Source organism: Ramularia collo-cygni, assembly GCF_900074925.1.
Source record: "Ramularia collo-cygni strain URUG2 genome assembly, contig: RCC_scaffold15, whole genome shotgun sequence".
In the NCBI taxonomy this organism is placed as follows: Eukaryota; Fungi; Ascomycota; class Dothideomycetes; order Mycosphaerellales; family Mycosphaerellaceae; genus Ramularia; species Ramularia collo-cygni.
The window spans coordinates 616,852-631,956 of NW_019716269.1; the positions used below are offsets into that span (position 1 = coordinate 616,852).

General features: G+C 52.0%; 5 protein-coding genes; 1 reads left to right on the plus strand and 4 right to left on the minus strand.

Annotated features, from left to right (window-relative positions):
• Positions 1-2,117: 2,117 nt before the first annotated feature.
• RCC_08833 (uncharacterized protein) lies at positions 2,118-3,227 on the minus strand (the record flags this gene model as incomplete). XM_023774079.1 has 2 exons in its annotated part: positions 2,118-3,052; positions 3,107-3,227. The coding sequence occupies 2 exons, from the start codon at positions 3,225-3,227 to the stop codon at positions 2,118-2,120; spliced, it is 1,056 nt and encodes a 351-aa protein (XP_023629847.1).
• Positions 3,228-4,281: 1,054 nt separating this feature from the next.
• RCC_08834 (uncharacterized protein) lies at positions 4,282-4,521 on the minus strand (the record flags this gene model as incomplete). Its single annotated transcript, XM_023774080.1, has 1 exon — positions 4,282-4,521. The coding sequence occupies one exon, from the start codon at positions 4,519-4,521 to the stop codon at positions 4,282-4,284; it is 240 nt and encodes a 79-aa protein (XP_023629848.1).
• A 436-nt stretch (positions 4,522-4,957) lies between these two features.
• On the plus strand, positions 4,958-6,104 carry RCC_08835 (uncharacterized protein; the record flags this gene model as incomplete). XM_023774081.1 has 3 exons in its annotated part: positions 4,958-5,143; positions 5,246-5,727; positions 5,780-6,104. The coding sequence occupies 3 exons, from the start codon at positions 4,958-4,960 to the stop codon at positions 6,102-6,104; spliced, it is 993 nt and encodes a 330-aa protein (XP_023629849.1).
• Positions 6,105-10,616: 4,512 nt separating this feature from the next.
• RCC_08836 (uncharacterized protein) lies at positions 10,617-11,353 on the minus strand (the record flags this gene model as incomplete). XM_023774082.1 has 2 exons in its annotated part: positions 10,617-11,062; positions 11,155-11,353. 2 exons carry the CDS (start codon positions 11,351-11,353, stop codon positions 10,617-10,619), a joined length of 645 nt encoding a protein of 214 aa, XP_023629850.1.
• A 3,041-nt stretch (positions 11,354-14,394) lies between these two features.
• On the minus strand, positions 14,395-14,877 carry RCC_08837 (uncharacterized protein; the record flags this gene model as incomplete). The annotated part of the gene is made up of 1 exon (XM_023774083.1): positions 14,395-14,877. One exon carries the CDS (start codon positions 14,875-14,877, stop codon positions 14,395-14,397), a length of 483 nt encoding a protein of 160 aa, XP_023629851.1.
• Between the last annotated feature and the right edge of the window lie 228 nt (positions 14,878-15,105).

Consider the following 15,105-nt stretch of genomic DNA (forward strand, 5'->3'; position numbering starts at 1 on the left):
GCAGTAGGAAGCTGCTAGAGATGCTGCGTAGTCTCAGCGGAGTGGGAGTTGTTTTGAGAAATGCCCTTGGTCTCATCCCTGACACTGTTCACGTGCTTGTATGATTTCTCTTTCTTGCCGATTCCATTCTCCTGAAACTCAACAAGATAACACGTCTTTCTCCATTCCTCTCCTTCCCCAGTTACTGTAGCGTCAAAGCAATCTTCCATCTTCTGGACACTGCCATCAGCTTTCCGCTTAATCTTCCTCCACAACTCTGGAACGTACGGTAATCCACATGGAGTCCTGTTACCAAACCCTAACTCCGTCCTGAAGGACGAATGGCACTCATTAGCTTCTCACCCTCACCATCATGCACTGCTTACTCGCCTGGCTGCCAGAATGTCAGTCAGCTCCCGGAGTATCAGGGACTTTGTTTGGTGTCGCTCGGCGAGCAGATAAGAGACCGTGGGGGGACTGCAAGATTGAGGTGTGGTGCGATTGTCGACGCTCGTTAAGACCACCCTCCGTCCTCTCTGATGGCGTTTCGAGCACATGATGCCGTGGGAGAATGGTTGTTTACCAGCAGGAATCAATGAGCAGTCCTTGGCAGCATTAAGCAAGGAATCGGGGATCTGTTTGCGGCGGCCGGGCTATGCATCCGGAGACGTTGTGCTTCCCTACTGCTCGACGAGTCGATAGGGCAAGTTGATAATCGAATCGTAGGGCCCTCGGTGGGCTTGCTGATACCGGCAGCCACATTTCTGACGGCTTCATTTCCCTTTTCCAGCCACGATCTCTCGCTGAAAGATGTCGTTAAATAAACCTGCAGCTCTATCCTTCGCAGGCAGCGGCCATTTCTCAGACATTGTGTCCAGCGCGCAACGCGTCTCAGATTTGGTAGAACGGTTCGCGGGGCGGCAGACGCTGGCCATGACCGTGCGATTAGACTCGGAACTTGATTACTGGCCGGTCTACTGCCTTATGCCCAGCGACGTCCTCCTCCGACTTGCTCCTGTCTTTCTTTGTCTGTCTAGAGGTATGTGTTCTATCTTTCCATCCCTCGGACTCGACGCTCGATTGGATTGTTACATGTTGCCGGAAATTATTATGGCAGAGCAGATAGCGAGGATACGCGCCCGATAGGAGTTCGTTGTGTTGGGAAACAGATTTGACCATCAAGGTTGCTTGGAGAAGGGCCGCGCAGGAGTATACTTGAGATTTTGGCAGCACGGACGCGGTTCAAGACCCGGGTTTTGGTACCGGCGACGTATTTAGACGTGCTTTGGAGCAGAATGGCCAAGAGGATTGTGTGATGAAGGCGACATGGCGTTCTAGTGGTTTTTGGAGCTGGCGAAGTTGAGGCGAGCTTTGAAAGGGATCGGGAGACGCGTCTTAGCGTCGCGCTGCGCGTGGGACATATTTTCCTGCACGCATTTTTGACGGGTAGAAGCAGAAGACATATATATGTAGATCGCTGTACATGGTGCTGGAACGATACATCGGAAGAGGGACAATACGAGGGAGTGTTCGCGAGTAGTTGTAAAAGGCGAGGAGGAGTGGGCATTGTTGAAGATGATGGACGGAGCAGTGGGCATGGTTAAAGGCGATAGATGGAGGGAGAGAAAATGTATGCCTTATGCAATGCTTGTGTCTATTTCTTACAAGACCGAACCTACTCTGCTTATGATAAGAGTACGTCGGGGCAGACGTAAGAAGCAAGAGAACAATACATGGAATACTCCACAGCAGAGGAGCGTCAAGGGCAGAAGGAATGGATGAAGTATAGCTTTTTATTTGATTCATTGCAGTTCATCCCGCGCTACGAGCATGTATCGCGTTGCTGGTGTGAAGGCCGTTCTTTGACACTTGTTGTGTCACTCTCTGTCTCAGTCAAAATCAAATCCCAGAACGCCTTTCATCGTTATCGTGTGAGCTTGTAGCATCCCACAGGATTACCTCTACTCGCTCCGTCCGACGGACCTCTCATGCCTCCAACTCATCCAGGTCTCCAGTCTCTCCAAGCCATCCAGAGACCCGCGCTCCGATCTTCTCATTGCGCTCAGATCCTCTTATTGGGAGGAACACTACGAAGAAGTTAGCACCACGGCAGCCCAGAAAATATCGAAAGAACCGACTTACTCCGCAAGCCCCGCCAGCGTCGCTGGCGTTCCGTTCTTTCGAATCGCGGCGCCCATTCCTGACAGCGGGATGATCGGAGCCTTCGAGTCGAAAATGCTCGGGAACTTGAAGGGCGCGTATGGCCTCACCAGCTTCTTATTCACCGGCTCTTCTCCGAGAAGCTCGTTGACCATGTCCACCGAACGTTCTTGTAAGAAGTCCGGATCATCGAGGAGATGCGGGAGAGGGTTTGCCGTGACGTTGGAGAAGTACTGGCGGCCGGCGGCAGCCCAGGCGGCACCGTTCTCCCACGGCGTGGAGGGGGTAGTCTTGTTGAGCTCCTTGTTGACGATGTTCGTCAGGAATCTGTGCGCCGTTTCGTTGGCTTGGCGCGATGCATCGCTGCTCACGGCTTGTGCGAGATGCGCGGCCTTCAACTCGCTGTACGAGCGGACCTTGGTGGGGATGGCAGCGGTGATCTCTGCGTGCTGCTGGTCGGGAGGACTTGACTGGCGGAGGAACTCCCGCACGTTCTCGTGCCAATTGCCAGCGTTCGGCAGAGGATCGAGTGCGTCCTCCAATTCCTTGGCGCTAATAGTGCGCGCGGCGTCAACCTCAGGCTCGTTGAGGTAGAGGGTGCCGGTGGCGATGCCGATACCATGAACCGCGTTGTCATGCTCCGCGATGTTGTGGTCCACTTCGTTGGCCTCTTGGTCAACAACATCGCCGCGCGGAAGGTTGGGGTCGCGCTCTTCCGCATCCTTCTGCTCTCCCTCGTCGGCATTCTCAACTTGGTTGAGCCTCGACGGACCGTGGCGCTTTCCGCGWTTCTTCTTCGCGTTCTGCCATTTCTTCTTCTTCTCACAGTACTTGGCGTTGTGCCCAAACTTGTTGCAGCTTGGGCAGCGAGGACCATCGCTATCGAAGTACCCGTGGAAGTCCTTCTGGTGATCTGCGTGGGAGGTTAGTGTTATGCGCGGGGGAATGGAAGAGTCGCGCGGCTTACCTTGAGCTCCGCAGATGTAGCACCCGTGGTGCTTGTCGGTTCGGCCGTCTCCGCGCACTGTGCACTTAGGAGAGGTGTGCCCGATGCCGTGGCAGATGTAGCAGGATACTTGTCCGACCATGGTTACTGCTGTTGGTGGAAGGTTTGTTGTGGTGGTGGAGGTCGTTGGTGAGATGGTCTCAACCTCGAGGTGGTTGGAGGTTAGAAGCTTGAAGTGTTGGAAGGTTGGAACCTCGAGTGGTCGAAAGGTTGAGGTGTTGGAACCTGGAAGTGTTGGAGACTTGTGTTGCGGATGCGCGGAGTCAAGTCAAGGTTGCCAAATCGAACTGGTTGTCGATGATGTTCAGAGGAAGTCGAGCAGTCGGAAGTGGAGATTTATAGACTTGMGGCCGCGCTGGAATCACACTAGCCGGATTATTGCCTGAGGTGAACTTCAAGTCACTTGGTGCGGCAAAGTCACTATCGGCTGGAGCCGAAGGTACATGACGTCTCAGGTCGTCTATTCACTCGTTTGACCTGCGGATCCTGCTTATGGTGCCTGGGGAAATCGAGATACATCGCGGAGTTAGGGGCAAGCCGACAAGAGGCAGTCTTCTTCGCCATATCTGCCCGTCGTGGCTTTTTTGGATGGCGTCAAGCATGTAACGTTGTCTTGCATAGGAATATACGATCTTGGGGACTCAAAATATATACAGTCTGCAACAAATTGGATACTGGACTTTCCTCTGGCAGAATTCATCGTTCTTATAGAATATCATCGTTCGTTTGCTGCTTGCAAACCTTCCTTTCACAAGCAAATGCTCCGGCTGATCTTCTTGTCCAGGGCTTTCCACGATACCTAGAGCGTCGATCGTCAGAGAATTGGCTCTCCCCATTGTCAAGAGGCTCTCACTACTAGCCTTGCGAGCCAATACCTCAGTATCGTCGGCACAATTCTGAAGCACGGCAAGGCCCGCAGGATGCTCAACGCGTCTGGCGAATAAAATGGTCTTCCATTTGCGCGGAGGTGGACGATATCCTGGGTGATTCTCTTGTCCTGCAGTTCCTGTCAGTCCCGTCACACTGGATCATCCCCATCTTCCTCTCCCGCGCCGTGCTCAAGGATTCGTCAAGGATAGCGCAACAACGGCTTTGTTAAGGGCTGCTCACTTTGTCTTCCGCCAGCGCCGCTGCTCTCAACCCTCCAGGCTCATCTCATCGATCGAGAGCCTTCTCTTGATGGCATTGTCTTCGATGAGTACTACGGGGTAGTATCGCTCTTCTCCGGAGGCGTCGACGCCGCAGATGTACACCGGTTCGCGCAGCTTCTCGGAGGCAGGGCAGACTTCCGCCGCTGGAGTTGATGCTGTCGTCTTCTTGAATGCATTTATCAAGATCTCTATGGCGTTATACAGTCTTGTGGATRGGGATCTCATTGTGGCGGCTTGAGATGTTGTTGTTTTTTCGAAAGTTGAGCCACGCGTCGATCGCTCCRCTGGCTTTGACAACGTGAAGTGATGGGGGTTTGGCGATACGATCAGGCAAGCCCTTCAACAGACGGGGTATCATCGAGAGTTGCATGCATCTATAGAGCGACATGTTCCTTCCTACTGCTATCAACATCGATCGCTGAGCATCTGGCGCTGCTGGACGATATCGAGATCCATATCCAAGCCGGCCTCACTGCCTCACCCCCTCCACCCCCACGCCCACCCCGCCGTGCAGCTTGATCTCAATGGCAGCCTGGCGGTGCACCAATCAAGCTCTAGCGTGATTTGTTTGATCCGCACAGCTGGGCGTGCAGTATAAATACCCAGTCATCGCCGGCCCCCTCCAACCTTTTTCCTTCTTCCTTTCATCAACAACACCAACATGATCAACAACATGTCACCACACACTTCCTTCCTTCCTTCGTCCATCAACATGGATGAAAGCATCACCGCCGCACTCCCTCTTTGGGACGCGCCTGTCGCTGCATGGAAAGATGTGTTCGCCGTCGCCCTTCCGGCGCTCGTGGTCGGTCGTTGTCGTTCTGCCGCTTGTCCGCGGATGAAGAGTGTAAGTCTCCCCTCCATCATCATCCATCATCCCTCCTCCCTTCCATCACCACYGCTAATATCACCACCTCACAGGACTGGCGACTTGCTCTGGGTTCGACAGCACCGATTCAAGTCTATCACAAAAGTTAGTGGTCAGACTTTTCAAGTCTGCCACAAAAGTTACCTCCGTCGCCGGCGCCTTCAAGTCTATTACAAAAGTTATGTTCCTGGCCTCGGCATCCCGGACATGACACTTCAAGGCACCGGCGAGATCCCCAACCCGCTGTTCCTCGGTGGCAAGAGCGATGATTCCCCGGCGGCAAGAGCGATGATGAGGAGACAGTCTCTGCTGCGAACAGCGAGCGCTGATACCACAACCGGCAGAATGGACGTCTTACGCGACCAATATCAAGACTTAACGACCCTTCATGATCATACGATATACTTTACGACAGCCAGACCCACCGGCATGACGGCATGTTATTTGCTGTCGACCCGCGGGTCAAAAGCACTTGGGAGTGCGCCCACCAGGTCGGGGCTTTATGCCTTGGCCTGGAGGGTGCACTCTCAAGTGGTGCGAGGTCTTGGCAACACATACAGAAGGTCAGTTCTTTTTGACTTATCCCGTTGTTGACCATCACTGACTTCATTCCAGCTTCATGATGTCGAGTCGTCCTTCAAGCAGGCCATCCATGTCCAACATCAAGTCAAGCCACAGCATCATCGTCGTTGTCCATCATCAACACAAGCAGCAATATCATCATCGTTGTCCAACATCAACAACCCTCCACCTCATCATCACACTCCAACATCAACATCAACATCAACAAGCCTCAACCTCACCACCACCCTCCACCACCACACCAACACACCATGGCGGGGCCTGCCACAAGTGCCCGTGGGTACCACGAGAACGCCAAACGGTGCAGTGTCGTAATCCAGCATCTGCGGGCTTTCTGCCGCGTCGGCAAGACCCATGAAAGGCTCGCGAAAGGTCCGGAGGAAGAAGGGAAAAGGGCGAGAGAAGGAAGGATCTGTATCTTGAATTGAGGCTGTTTTTGGGTACTTCTGTGTCTGTTTGACTTCGTTCGTGATGTGTTTGATCGCTTGTGGGTTTGTTGTTGTTGTTGGAGAAGTGTATTCGGTGTACTGTACATGTGTTTCTCAGGCCCTTCTTGCCAGATCTCTTGTCACGTCACTTTTCGTGTCTGTGTGTTCGCCGCTTGCACAGGCGCCGGACCTGACTCCTCCACCCCCCGCTTGCTGAGCAATATAGGCCCGACTGTTCAACCACCCCCGTAGCTGATCCGTCGTATTCAGCAATCCCGCCTCCCATTCATCAACATCCACCCTCCAGCAACGCAAGAACCATTCCTCCAGGATCTCCACCGACATCCTCCACAGCACACCGCAGACTTCATGCATCTCGAGGTGCACGAAACTCGCTGCCGATCAGAGCAGCAACGCCACAACGACACCACAACACCGCATCCAAAGAAATATGGCTCTTCTTCAACCACAGTATCGATGATGGCATTCAACCTCACCGATCATCCAATTCCACCAACTGCACGATAAAAGCCGGAGGCAGCGGTGCAGRGGAACACTCTGCATGCTCGTCTCTGAAGTCCGAGGAAATCTATGGACGCGTCGAAGAGCTAAGTGAGGAAGAGATAGAGGTGTGGAGGTTGAGGAGGTGGAAGAATCGCTCTGGTGAACGAGGACAGTAGTTTTCATGGCTTTTCATTCCTTGAATTTGCTGCTTGCAAGGACATGGATTGGATTGACGCTGATAGCCGCGGGATCGCCAGGGATGGAGGATGTGGGAGGAGAATGGGAAAAGTATGGATGGGTGAGCAGTACGAGATTCTCGAATGTTGGATTCTACTGCTTTGCCCCCTTTACAGCACCTGTCATCGATGATGATGCCTCGCTTCATCAGGACTATGAATACAGTGCCCCGAACCGGGAGCGACGATGGATTGTTCCATCTGTCTTGGAGGCAGACCTGCGGACCCTCTTGGAGGCAAACCCAGGACCTTGAATACCATGCTTTTCAACGAGAGAGCATGACCGTTTCGGAGTTCTCGATATCAGTAGGACTCTGGGATCTTTCGGGGATCATGTTGGTGTTGAGTGGACGCCGTGATCAAGCACAAAGGATGGAAGCGCCGTTCGAGAGGTGTGTTCAAAAGGGAACTGTCAAGACGCTTGAGCCGGGCCGTTTCGACTGGGAACTACCTGAATTGTGTTGTCTGGACATCCACACAAACATGGCCAGACGAGCAATCACAGGGATCTCTCAATCAAACGGAGTCTTCAAACATGACCTCTCCCGATGGACCACCTGTGTATCATGATGTACTCAACCCCTCATTATTGCGCCTCATCTTATTGATCGCCATCTCCTCTATTCCGAAATGATATACAGCGCATCCTCAAGACTTTCACGAACTCCAAATCTTCTGGAAACGGGGACGTGGATCACAAGTGAATATCAAACTTCAAATCTAGCCCGATTGGGAATTCCGTAAACTTCGAGAACTCCTCCCTCTACAAAACCGTATCCACAACCTCCACAACCTCCACCATCTCCCCCAACAATCCTGTCTTTCCATCTTCGCCAACGCGCGCGCGCAAAGCAAGCAACCAAGTAAACATCCACCGCCAGTTCTCCCATCCACATCAAAGAAGAACGGCCCCCTACAACCACACCCCCTTCCAACAACGCCGCGACCTAGAAGTCCTATCCGACCAACTCCTCCAAATGCGCACCCATCTCTCAAATCTCGAATCCCAAACCCTAGTCCGCCTTCCCCCCTCCCCCCCYTCAAATAAAACAACTCTAACAAAACTCCACAGGCACTAGGACAAGCCGAATACAACCAATCCCACCTCCGCGAATATAACATCATGTTAGCCCGACAAAAAGTCATGGGAGGAGAGATCGCGCGTTTGAAGGGGATTTTTGAGGAGAAGGAGGAGATTTTGGAGGTTTGTTTTTCCTCTCTCTTTTCACTCTCTGCTTTGTGGATGGGGATTTTGGGGTTCTCTTGCTGATCGGTTGGTAGGAGGAACTTCAAGCTGCTTTTGAGAGGCGCTTGGAGATTGAGAGGAAAGTTGAGAGGAAGAGGGTTAAGCGCGCGGAGAAGGAGGGTGGAGAGGAGAAGGGGAAGGGGAATGGGTTTTTGAAGAGGTTGGAGGGACTTTTCCGTGGGAGGTAGAGGGTGGAGGACTCTAGAGGGGGTTTTGGTTTTTGATATTCAGAGGAGGCGGTATGTGCAAGCAAGGCAGAAGCTTTGTCCAGGCGATTTCTGGGGTTTGGAGTTTACATTCTGAGGAGTTTGGTTTCCTGGGAAGTCATTGAATGGGATTTGGCTGATGAGCAAGGATAGCATTTGCTCCCTCGCAGGAGATGTGTTGATGTTTCCATCACGGCTACAATAACAAGCTCATCTCAACACCAAGTTCCCTCGAATCCTCCATGGTCCGCCTGCCATTCTCTCAGATCTCTACACTCCAAGTCTCTCCCGTCCGCCATGAAAATGACATTTCTTCCACCCGCCAGAAACCACAAGCATGGAAGAAATTCACTTCCTCTCTACCCTCCCATCCTCAACCCTCTTCTCAACTCGTTCAAACCACCCACCTCTCGTCCTCATAATCCTCTCATTAATTCCTTTGATTTTTTTCCCCTTCCCCTTCACTCCTCCCCTCCTAATCCTCTCCTTCCAACCCTCTCCTCATCCTCCCAGATCGAACAAAGCCCAGATCAACAATCTAATGCTTTCCCTTGAGCTTTGGGGCTTTTCAGCAGGGTTATTCTCCGATTCGGGATGGTTTATCCTGCATGATGCATGATGCATGCTGCATGCCGCATGCTGTAGGCAGTACAGGTTGTGGGATGTTGCGTTTCTGAGGGAGGAGGTGGTTGAGGGGAGGAAGGGTGTGGTTCCGATGATGGGAAAGGTTTGAGATACTCCATGCTGACGTTGTCGTTGTATGCAGAAGTACGGGACTTCGATGAGGAAGGAGGATTCACGAWTGGTGCCTGGAAGGCCTGTGGGATGGTTGGCGAGGTGTCGATCGTTATTATGTTCTCACAGCCCAGCGATGCTGTGGTGCCTTCTCAGCGGTCGAGGCTAGGGCTACTGGAGCCCCATCAACTGGTGGCTCTGCTATCCCTGACTCTTTCCCACGGACGATAGCATACTCTTGATGGTCTGTGATGAACCAATCGCATGTCTCTCTCTATTTTCCTTGTAAATTTCACCACCCAGAATCAGACCTCTTCTTACCAATCTTCCAAGAATCACTCAGTTCCGTCTCAATACCTTCGGACTTGTGAAGTGGAGAGGACATAGACCATGGTCGACACAAGATGGATCTCTCCAATCTTTCTCAGCCGCTGCCACGTCGTGTACGAGTCCTTGTATTGACTTCCGTCCCCTTCCACCGACATCCAAGCAGTCATGAATATCCCATCTGTATGGCCTCGAAGTCATAAGTCGTAGGGGAAAGAACCCATGATCCGTGGCAGGTGGTCCATTCTCAACGGCTTTCCTCCTCAAACCCACTCTGTAACGCTCAGAAGTGCTATGGGTAATCCATAGATCCATAGCATCTCCATTCCAATGAACCGCAGAATCCTCCCGTTCAAAAAATCCAAACTCATCAATTCCAGCCGTTGTAAACACTTCTCGACTCTGACATACAGCATCCCGCCATATCCGCCTCCCATAACAATCCACACCAAGCAGCACCCCATCCACAGACCTTCTCACCCGTAGACTTCCCTCCTCTGGCCTACATCTCTTACTAACACGATGCGAATTCCCGCTATCCAGAGACCGTTTCCGGATTCTGGGGATCTCACCCTGCTGAGCGAAAACTTCTTTGTTCCAGTCTTGAATTTGTTGGAATGTTAAGGAACCGCCGTATTGGATTTCGAAGTCGCTTGTCTTAGACTCGGGGGACGCATCCGGAGTCTTTGTGAGGTCGATTATGTTTGAGGGGATTCTTTGTTGGAAGGCGGATTGTTGAGACATCTTTGGATGGGGAGATTGTTAGTTTGGTTTGGTCATTGTTGTTGAGGCGGTGTTGAGATGTGCTGCGATTCATCAGTTGATCAAGACGATACTGGTTGTATCACGTGCAGGGTTGGAGGGAGCATGACGGTCATGTCACGACGAATGTCTTGATCAGGCAGGGTTGTTGGGGATTAGGCTATGCACCAGAGCAGGCTCGATGACCGTTATGCTTCATCAGCACAAGGTGGTGAAGGATCCTTGGAACATGGACATTTACGGATGTCAGTGTCTGAAGATATCCGCTTCATGCATGCATATAGACAATGTACTTGTTGTGCCAGCGAATCCAACCGTCCTCCAGCACCCCGACCGCCAAGCTTCCCTGTATGCTGAGGACCTGTATGTGGTATCATACATCAGTCTCCATCCAACCAATATAACGTGACAAACACGCCCCAATCATCAATTACGCCGTCGGTCTTTGAACATCCACTCCGGCAAAGGCTTTCCCGCCTCGACAAACCAGCCTTGTCTCTTCCTCAACACCCTCGTATGCACCGAGCCCGGAAGCCTCTTTGCATGTCGCGTTCCCGACTTATCATCTGTATGAGGGCCCAACAACAAAGGCATTAATCGCTCATGATGCTTCGTAACCAATTCGACAAGCAACCCTCGCCACTCCTGCTTCATGTCTTCCGTGAAACCGGGATATGTCTCCCAGGTTGTGTACTTGCCGAAGAACTGTTCGAGGCGCTCTTTGCGGTACTTGTAGTGCCTTTGGTGCCCGCTGAAAAAGTCGGAGCTGGGAAGGGAAATGGCGCGAAGTTCGGCAAGGTTGTGGGCGATGGTCGCGTCGGTTTCTGGRGGGAAGTCGCCTTCTTGGGGCGTTGAAGGGCGATTGATCGGGCCTGTCTCTCCTGTCAGTATTTACCGCTTGCATAGAGGACTACTGGTACACTGTCGTTATGTCCAGACGTGCGGATGAAGCGGGAATACTCACTGCTGCTCAAAACCTCGCCGTCGTCGGACAAACCATCGTCAGAATCGCTCAGGGCCTCTTCCTTGACGGTGACCTCTTGCTTCTGCGTGGTCCACGGCCCAGAAACTGCGGCGTCGACGGTGGTGTTGTTGCCGCTCTCCTTGTCTGCTATGCTGGTGGTTGGGGGGGATTCCTCTTCGTTGCCGTCATTGTGGTCCATTTGGATGGAATGAGATGCGTTGGAGGTTTGTTGGTTGGATGATGATTGAGATTTGACGGTGGAGCGAGGACGTTGCGGTGGAGCGGGGAAGTCGCGGCGGAGCGAGGAAATTGCGGTGGAGGAAAGAAGTTGATTTGAGCAGCTGCGTCACCCGTGGGTCTATTCACAACATCATCGGATCTTCCTCGAATCTCCTCGGGCCGCCCGACGTACTCACCAGCTCATATCCTTTCCACGTGAATCAACACGCTTTTACGCAGTCTGCATTCTGCGGTGCACATATAGGAGAGCAAGGGCCATGTACAGCTAACTCCTTCTCAGAACCTTGGATTGCCGCCTACGTCCCTTCTTCCTGGAGCGATCGGAACGAAGGAAGACCTCCGCATACGACATATACAAAGGATAGGTACCCCCTGGCAGGGTAGGCACGCCAGCAAGGACAGGAACAATATACACGGAAGGGATACAACAGGGTCTGAGAAGGAGTCAAGGTAAGGTAGATGGAAAGGCACACCAAACACAGATGAACTAAAGCCGCTTGAAAGAGACATCTTTCACAGGAGTAACACTATCCCCTGCTCTCGCCGTTAATTACGGCTGTCTTGCTAGTAGCTAACATGCTAGGTCCAGGCTCATCGATCTTGCGAACAGCAAGCTCTTTCAGCAAAAGAAAAGATTACCCGAGTGTGCCTTTTCTGGATTGATCAAGATCATTCCAAGAGCTCTAAGTTGAGGTCGAAGAAACGAGCAGCAACTTACAATTCTGAGAAGATGGTCAAGGGTCACTGGCGAGGTCGAACCATTCTTTGCTGGTGAAGCAATTACCGTGACTCTTCAATAATCCCAAAAAGAAATCGAAGCACCTCCATCTTTCAGAACGGCGGTGACACCACCCAGGGCTGCCAGCTTCATCAGGTAGGGAAGATCAAGAGTAGTCCATTGTCCCTCTCCAATACCTGCGATCCATGGAACAGACTAGACGCCCCTCGAATGGCTTCTCAAGAAGCATCTCCTACCTTCCTCCACGGTTCGAAGATGACGGAACTGTTCAAGAGACCGCKTTCTCGGCACGTTGGAGAGATGACAGTGGCATTGGAATCGAGCGGAACAAGAGTGATCGGGAAAGAATATCCCACAGCAGTCAGACAACCTGAACTTTATCGCTCTGAAGTGTGTACAGCGAGGAAACCGTGATTATCACTTGATTCACATCTTACTATGTACATCGTACCGACACCGAAGTGCTTCGATAGCCACAGAACAGGCACCCCCAGGAGCCACAAAAGCCTCTCGAAACCCCAACCGATCCTACAACATCCTTCAAACACCCATCCTTCCAATTCCCCCTCCCAGTAGAACCTTTCTTCAATGCCGTCCATTACTCCTCGAATAAATATTCCAAACCTGACATCCCCCCCGTCCAAATCTCTTCCTCCCAGCCCCAAATTCATCCCCATTCATACAAATCTCCCGAAATTGCACCAAACAATATCTCGTCGGGGCCCATTGTGGTGGGTTACACGTACCTAAAAAATCCCTGTCATCAGCCAAAACCTCTTCCATCACCGCTTGTTAGTTTTTGGGAAGGGGGATCACGTACCATCAATAGTAACAATCGCATTCGGAACATCCCCTCCTCGGCCCTTGTTGGCGTAGGCAGAAGGAACGATGATGTTTTTCACGTGGCAGAAATTGTTGATTGCGCCGCCTACGTAGGGGTTTTTTGCGTTGCAGGCTTTTTGGATTTCGGAGGGGGTGAGGGCTGTTGTTAGAGTTGTTAGGAGGAGGAGGAGGAAAGTTGGGAGGTTGAGGTTAAGGGCGAGCATTGTTGTGCGGATGAGGATGTGTGGTTGGTGGGATTTATGGGAGTGGAGGTTATGATAAGAGGTTGAAACTTGGGGGTGAAGTTGGTTATTGTGGTATCTTTTCGGCGAGATGGAATGGCGTTGTGGCTTTGAGGAGACAAAGAGGGATTGGATGCGAATTTTCTTTGAGGTTGATGTTATGTGCGGATGACACGGCCCTTGAGCTTACTTGCTATATCGTAGTGCACAATGTATCTGCTACATTCTGTTCTTTAGCAAAGGGGTTTCGAACTGATGGAGTTGGTGAAACTGTTGAGGGAGCGTAATCAGTGACGAAGAGTTTCCTTGATTGTACAACCGATTATTCCGATCTGGACATCTGATCTTTCTGCATATCATTCACCATAACATACTCCAATCCCTCCAAATTTGCGAACATAAAACTCCCTCTCAATCCATCATCCCCATATCCCGCCACTCCCTCGCGGCAAACAAAATGCCAGCGGGTCCCAAAACCACATCTTCCTCCCTAGCACTCTCTCATCGACATTCCACCGCACCACTCCTCCGTTCCTCCACAAGCTCCTTCCGTAGCGCCCTCTGCAAAGCCTCCATAAACGTCTGCCGATGACTCGCCTCCCACAAACGCGGTGCCGGAAATCCCCCCCCACCTCTCAATTTCCAACAACGCCTCACCAGCCAACTCCCGGACCTGCACGCGCATGTTCACGACATTCTCCATGCGGGGAACATCATGAAACGCAATCGCTAAAGCTTGGACTTTGGAAAGCAAGTAATCCATCATCGGGGTGCTCAACCATTTTGGATGGGCCCAGGCATTGCGGACTTCGATCGCGTCGAAGATGCGGTACCAGAGGGAATATGTCTACGGAYGAAGGTTCCGTTCGCTTGAGTCCCGAGCGAAATGCATTGCGGAGGTCTTTGTAGCCGAAACGTACGAAATCCGGACCGCCCGGGCCAGTACTCTTTTACGAAGGCAGGCATTAGATCGTGGAGGCCGTGCCAGAGGATGTCTTGGAGGAGTTTGTGGGATTGGTCGAGGAGAGATTGGATTTTTTTTGGCGGGGAGGTAGCAGTAAGCTGCGTCGTTGTTAAAGTCGAAGTAGTCGTTTGAGTCGCGTGGAGGTTTTTTGGAGGTTTGCTTCTATTGAGCTTTTGGTGGCTGGTGCTGATTCGTGGTGGGTATAGGGAATGTAGACTGTCTGGTAAACATCATCATCGACCGGCTGCTGCCATGGTTTCTCGACATAGGCGTGTTTCCTCATCTGGAATCGGTCGTCGAGATGAGGGAACCGCGTCACAAGTCTTTTTGAATTCGGCTATTGTGAAACGAAGGAAGTGCTCCATCCCCGAGACACGTTTTGACCTAGGGGCGGTGCGGTTGTCGGTCTTCGATGCTGTTGATGTTGCATATAGAGGTGGGAGAGATGCCGAAGATGATGTGCTTGCCGGCCTTGAAGTCTTGCTTCGCGAGATTGAACCTGATGTCGTATCCTGTACAGAAACACGCTGAGATGAAGCAGCGGTAGACTTCATGAAAGATGGAATATAGCCCGCCTTGTTCGTTCGGCGCGCTGGTGCTGCCGGGATCTTCTCGTACTTGGCAAGTCTAGACTGCGTCTCACTCAGTGCGAGCTCGAGGTTGCGGATGTAAGTGTTCCGCTCATCCACCTCGGAAGATGCAATGATCTTGCCCATGGTGGTGATGAATGCGCGGGAGCCTGTTGGAGGACTTGATTCTTTTGGCCTGGATACGGAGTTGGWGACTTGAAGGCTTGTGTGGTAGTAGCCGATCCGAGTGCGCTATAAAGATTTTGCTGATTTCCGCGCGCGAGTACTGTTGTTGAATATCGATCGAGATATCAAAACCAAAGACTCGTGAATGATGGTCGCTCTCGTGCAAGGCAGAGAAGAATCCGAGAGTGA